General features: G+C 43.2%; 1 protein-coding gene across 1 annotated transcript in view; it reads left to right on the plus strand.

Moving 5' to 3' along the window:
• LOC106935799 (slit homolog 2 protein-like) overlaps positions 1 to 6553 on the plus strand; it is a 46578-nt gene that overhangs the window by 10643 nt on the left and 29382 nt on the right. Inside the window, exon 2 of the mRNA XM_015016474.1 lies at positions 4824 to 5239. Within this exon, the coding sequence (XP_014871960.1) occupies positions 5052 to 5239 (188 nt within the window). The 5' untranslated portion in view covers positions 4824 to 5051. The remainder of the gene's footprint in view (positions 1 to 4823; positions 5240 to 6553) is intronic.

Here is a 6553-nt window from a genome sequence, read left to right on the forward strand (position 1 = left end):
ACCGGATTATAAGGCGCACTGTCGGCTTTTGAGGAAATTGAAGGTTTTTAGGTGCGCTTTATAGTGCGGAAAATACGGTACAACTTATCTGATAGCAACACAATCCTGGAAACCTCTCTGTTTTTATGCGATGTGTTGTTCATGCTAGCTGCTAGCAACGTCTACTTCCTGTTTACACACTTTGCTTACCCTTGTTGATTCGCTCCAAACCACTGGGGCGAAACACGACTAAGTTACATTTTACTTTCATTTTGTTTTTCTGAGGTTTGAAAAGTTCATTCATATTTTGCGTGGTAGTAGGATGGAAACATGGCTGCTGACTGAGTGTTGATGAGGAATTCAACCATGTGACTGGACCAGAGATCCAGCTTAAAGTTTCAGGATCACGTTTATTTTAAGGTTGTTGTTTTTTATGATGGTGATGTGATGAAGCAGAAATTAAGGACATTAAAGCTTGAAAGTTTTAAAAAGAATAATGAGGGGAAATGGATTTGGATTGCATTCATTTTATTGTTCATGAGGAGTTCACCAGGAGTTTTTCTCCTGTTGCAAATAAAATGAAGTATGCATTGGAAAGGCATGAGGGACTGATTAAATAGATTAGCTATAAGCTCTTTTAAATTCCCTCCAATACAAATATCAAAGAACTTTTCATGACTTTCTACCCAGGAAACTATTTATGTTTCGTGCTTTTGAGTCAGTGTGTGTCCTTAGTCACATTTAGAGCTATAACTCAGCATCGACTCATGGAAAAACGAGTCGGGGTCAAATATTTATGTGATCACAGATGCTAAATATTTTCAGTTTCTTTTTTTCCCCAAAAATATTTTCATCAAATAAATCAAGAAAATGTTTTCTACGGTTCAGAATATCAATACTGGTCAAATATGATTGAAGTCACTGAATTATCTAAGTTAGCATGTTTTTGTATTTCAATTTGGGTTTCTGACAATAAGTTCATGGTTTTTGGTGTTTGGAAAATTACCTGTTTGAAATTTCCAGAATGTAACATTTAAAATCAGAAGCCCAGACCGTTACCTAGCAACCTGAGCCAAGCCCAGACCGTTACCTAGCAACCACGTTTTAACTTTTTGAGCAGAGGTGCTACTTTATTTTCTGATATTTTACTGCTATAAAATATGATTCTACATTCTGCCTCTGGTGGCAGTCGGTCCACCAGTGTCTCAAATCAACTCATATCCTGACAGTATTTCGGAGTTCTTGGTGATCCTGCAGGTCTTTGTTGCCCTTTTCTTTGATACTTTCTGATGTTGCGGCTCTTCCCTCGGCGCGTTCACTCCGTAAAAAGACAGGAGCTTTGAGATAACATGCGGTGCATGAAGGAAGGTCTTGGCTTTGTTTCAGGTACCTGCTGGCTCGGCGGTGGAGGAAACCTTAGTGAAGCCCAGGAAACTCCAGGCCCTGCAAATCCCCCAGGAAGCTCCTGAAATTAGCTGCTGTTCTGCTCTACTTCCCCTCTGCTGCCATCAGCCTGACGCTGGCTGAGTCTCTGCCAGACTTCATTTAAGAGGTCAGACTTAAATAAGTTTTATTACTAAACCCAGGTCTTCACTGCAAAAACACCAAATCCTACCAAGTATTTTTGGTCTACTTTAGTCTATTTGTGGTCTATATTATGGGAAAATGTCTTGCTTTTTGGCCTTACAGTAGAAAATGTTGCTGGATGATAAATAATCCCAGAAGTTATGATAAACGATAATATAGTTGTTTTGAGACCATTTTCTATTGATATAACGGCAATGTAAAAACTCATTCTCAAAGGTCAATAAACTTTTATTTCTAGTGAACATTTAACGCAGGAACTGGAAGACATTTTAAATATCCAAAATAACAACAGATAAAATGAATTATTCAGTCTCTGTAAAACCTGACGACTTTATCATCCAGGTTATGTAGAAAGAGAAAAACAATAAATCATGCAAATGGAAAGAATTGAGCTCCCTTTAATTTATTATGTGATTTATTGCAACAGGCCACACTTTTATAAGTGAAACAATCTGCACTTTTTCATATTAAGTCATTTTTGGCTAAAAAAGTTTCTTGCTGAAAAGTTACTTTTAAGTCAGTTCTGCCTTATTTTAAGTCTACTCTGATATTTGCAGTAGAACTTGTATCAAAATAAGATTTTGTGTTTTTACAGTGTTCTCGTCAAGTTGTTTTCTGAACTGACTTGTGATTGATTATTAATGCATTTCAATCTGGACAGACTCAGACGGAGAAAGAAAGCGATTAAAAGAGTTTAATGACAAAATGAAGATGAAAATAAACACAAAGTCCTTCGGCGTTCAGGCCCCGGCCGGGGACGTCGAGCTGGACTTCGATGAGCTCGATGAACATTCCTGATGCAGCATAGGAATGTAGACGCCCCGGGCCTGAACTGGTGGCGGCGGTCGGAGGAGGATGAGGCCTGAGAGCCGGGAGCGGGAGGTGGAGATGGGGTGGAGGTGGGTTGATCGCAGCTGGTGAGCAGAGGAGGCCGTGGGTGAAGGTCCTAGTAAACTGAAGCCCAAACGATGATTGGCTGGAGTGAGACTTGGACCGGCACTGATAGGTCCAGGTTGCAGAGAGGGAGGCGCTGATTGATGAGGCAGGTGCGACTAGAGAGTCTTCCAGACTGAACTTTTGTCAAGACTCCATATCTGCCATTTTCAGACTTTCTTTGTGGATTTTAACAGTTTCAGACTGAGATTATTCCTCCAGAGACAAATCCACTTCTGGGAATTGCAGCATCAGCATAACAGAACATTCTGGAGTCAAAGCTTTCAGCCTCCATCTGAAAATCTGACATTAACAGCATTTAATAAAACAAATGAAATATTCAGAAACTCTGTTTTGGATTAAATAAATATTACTAATGACCAATTTAGATGTTCAGTGATCTAAATAAAAGTCGAGTTTATGATTGTTTTACTGGCTTTGCTCTGTAGAAAATTTTTCCATTCCAGATAAAAACAGATTTATTGGAGAATAAAACTCAGCTCAGTGCAAACAGCTTCAATAAGACAATTAGCATTAAATAATAAAGGGTTAAAAATGACAAAATAATCAGATTTTCTCTTTTTCTACAACTTTAAAAAATAGAGAATATAAAAATGATTTAATATTTGGTTGGTTTTATTTTTTGAATGAACATAGGTTTGGATGGATGAGGCTACTAAAAATTTATCCAGGTTGTTTAGGAATTTGAGCCAATATTTGAGAGAAAAACAAGATTTGATTGGGTCAGATGTTGATGTAGGAAATCAGACCGATTTCAGCCAAAAAACGAGTAATCTAAAATTTATCGCCAATTTATCGTCTTTTGCACATTTCCATCACAATACAGGTCTTAACTTTTATTCATAATGGTCGTAAAAATGTCTTAAAAAGTCTTAGAATCATGTTCAGGCCCTTAAAATGTCTTTTTTAATTTCTTTATTTTAGTTGGCCTTAAATACGTTCTTCACAGCTCTGAGCTTTTGTCTTGGCGGATCTATTCAATCAATCAAATCAATCAAATTTTATTTGTGTAGCACATTTCAGCAGCAAGGCATTTCAAAGTGCTTTACATTATTTAATCTCATATGTTCTGTGTAGCTTGAGTCGCCAGCGAATGCATCTTCATTGTGTTCTGGCTGAAGCTAACGCTAACTAGCTGCTAATTTGCCCCTGATTGCTAGCTAGCTTCTTTACCTCCATCATGGGTAGGCACAAATTTATTGTGAATTTCTTGGATTTTGTACGTTTGTGTGTTGATGCACAAACGTTTAAGTCTGAGTCGGTGCAGCTGCAAAAACTTTGTGATTCCTGCTGTTATCACATCGGCATCGATCAGTTCTCACAGCTGCGATATCGGTATCTCATCAGAAGTGAAAACGTTGAGTTGGGACAGCCCTAATTGTTAAATTATTAGTTGTTTTGACATGTTGACGGGTTTCCCAGCCGTCCCTGAACGCATCACAGCAGCAGTGGAGTGTTCTGCTCTCTGCTGCAGCATTTAGGCTGGATCCGCTGCAGCCGGCCGGTTCCGGACTTCAGAACCGAGATGTTGATGTTTCTGCTGGACGTTTCAGGTTTTCCACTGCAGAGCAGAAAGCTGCACAGTATCAGAAATATTCATTTTATATCCAGACTGTTGTTAATTTTCCGTCTCATCATCAGAGGAAACACCTGAAACTAAACATAAATAGACTTTAGTCTAAACTGAGTTTTCTCCAGTCTTCCTCCGCCAACAGAGGGCAGCAGCACGTCTGCGGCTTGTTGCTCCAGGCTGCTGCAGATGTGACAGTTAGAAAGTTGATCCACTGTGGTGGTCCTGGTGTTCCCCCAGAAACATGAATCTGGAAACATTTCTGTCTGGATGAGCGGCTCTCTGCCGAACTCTGATCAGATCTGCCTGATTTGATCAGAGTAGGGATATTAAAACCACGAACGACTCATTTTAAGGGTTTAATACCTGAGTTTGAGAGATAACACATCTTTAGTTTGAAAGTGTTAATTGAAACTATAAAAACTGCTGCATTTGTTCAGTTTGTGGAGGTTTCTCTGCTGGTTGGTTCGGAGATTTCGGGTCCAGTCCGACCTGCTGGAGAGGAACCAGAGCTCGGTCCGGTTCCTGCTGCAGATAAGCTGCAGCGAGTGAAAGTTTGGGGAAGTCTCCCGCTCCATTTCTGGTGACATCAGGAGAGAGAGAGCCGGGGGGAGGCGCTCTGCTGTGCTGCGGGGGACCCGCATGCTCCGCGCAGGTCGCTCCAGTCTGCCGCGCCGCTGCGCTCCGGAACTTTTCCTGCAGCAGCGGAGGATGTTCAGTTCGGAGGTCCCAGCCCAGCAGAACGCTTCCACCGGGTCGGCTCGGGTCCGGACCGGGTTCTGACCGCCCTGTGAGTGGATCCGCGGCTCCGCGGCGCTTTGGGGAGATTTTACGCGCAGCTTTCTGTTTCAAAGCGGAGAAACTTCCAAACCCACGGGGGAAAGTTTTCACTTGGAGCAAACCGAACCGATCCTCCTTCCTCGGAGTCGCTGCTGTGAACCCAGCCTGTCGGAACCGGGATATGTGTGTGAGCGGGTCGGAGAGGCGCGCCGGGCTCCGGGTCTGGGCTGCGCTGCTCGCCGCGCTGCTGTGGGCCGCCGCGGCGCATGGATGCCCACACAAGTGCAGCTGCTCCGGGTCGCATGTGGACTGCCAGGGTCTGGGTCTGAAGACGGTACCCAAAGGAGTCCCGCGGAGCGCGGAGCGCCTGTAAGTAGAGCCCGGCCCGACCCGGGATGGTTCCGATGGACCAGAACCAGAACCATTACTCCATAGAGTCAGTTCATTAGACAAAGATGCACCGATTATTAAAACATTTTCCCATTTATTCATTAAAACTGAGACGTGAACTTTGATTCACTTTTTAAAATGAAGAAAGTTTGATTTGATGCATAAATATGAATAATCTTAACATTTTTCTCTTTTATGCATTTTAAAATAATTAAAAATCAACAAACATGGCTGGATATCAGAACCGGCTCGGTTCTGATCAGCCCAGCTGGATAGAATGATGATTTCAATCAGATTCATTATGACTCAAAATGTTCATCAGAACCTCCAGTAACTGAGGTTCGTGTGAGAACCAGAACCAGAACCGGTGAAGTTCTGGACCCAAAAGTTTCTGATTCAGTTTCATGTTTTAACTGGAAACCAGAGATTTTATCCAACCTGTTGACCCTTCAGAGCGATTTCATTCCTCAGACAGATGAGTGTACATGTTCCTAACACACACACACACACACACACACACATGTTTGTGTTGCTATCTTTGTGGGGACTTTCCATTGACTTCCATTCATTTCTACAGCCTAAACCTTACCTTTACCCTTTTCCTAACCCTAACCCTACCCAAAACTCAATTCATACCTTAGTCCTAACTCTGACCCCTGACCCATAAACAGGGTTTCCCCTTGTGGGGACCAGGCTCCGGTCCCCACGAGGAGCATTGGTCCCCACAACGTAGTATATGTCAGGAAAATCGTCCCCACAAGGTATTACAAACACACACACACACACACACACACACACACCTTTCCCTCCTGCTGGCATGGAAGTGATTATTTGTGATAACGGAGCGGTTGAAGCCCTGCAGGGGATCAGCAGCAAACCAAACTCTGACACAACAAACTCAGTCTGCATGCGTTGCAGCTGTAGCTGCATGCGTTGCAGCTGCTGTAGCTGCGTCTGATGCATGTGTCTGCCATTCAGCGCCTGCGTTTTGTTGCGTCTGCAGGTTGGAGCGCGTTCTGTTCAGGTGATTGTTTTCCTTCTGCAGGTTTGTGTGGTTGTTGTGACCCCCCAGGTCCTGCTGGGGTTCACACGGCGCCCCCCCCAGGACGTTTACATCCCAGTAAAATAAATAATTATGGGTGGTGGTGGCGGGTGTCGCTCCACCCCCTGGGGGGAGATTTGCCCGTCTGTTTCTGCTCCTCTGATTTATCCGAGCTGCTCGCTTCCTCCCTCGGCCGGCCTTCATCTTTATTCCCCTCTGCAGATAAATTTGAGGTGGGAAGCATTAAAATG

Source organism: Poecilia latipinna, unplaced genomic scaffold (assembly GCF_001443285.1).
Source record: "Poecilia latipinna isolate Pla-1442-1.1 unplaced genomic scaffold, P_latipinna-1.0 Scaffold2024, whole genome shotgun sequence".
In the NCBI taxonomy this organism is placed as follows: Eukaryota; Metazoa; Chordata; class Actinopteri; order Cyprinodontiformes; family Poeciliidae; genus Poecilia; species Poecilia latipinna.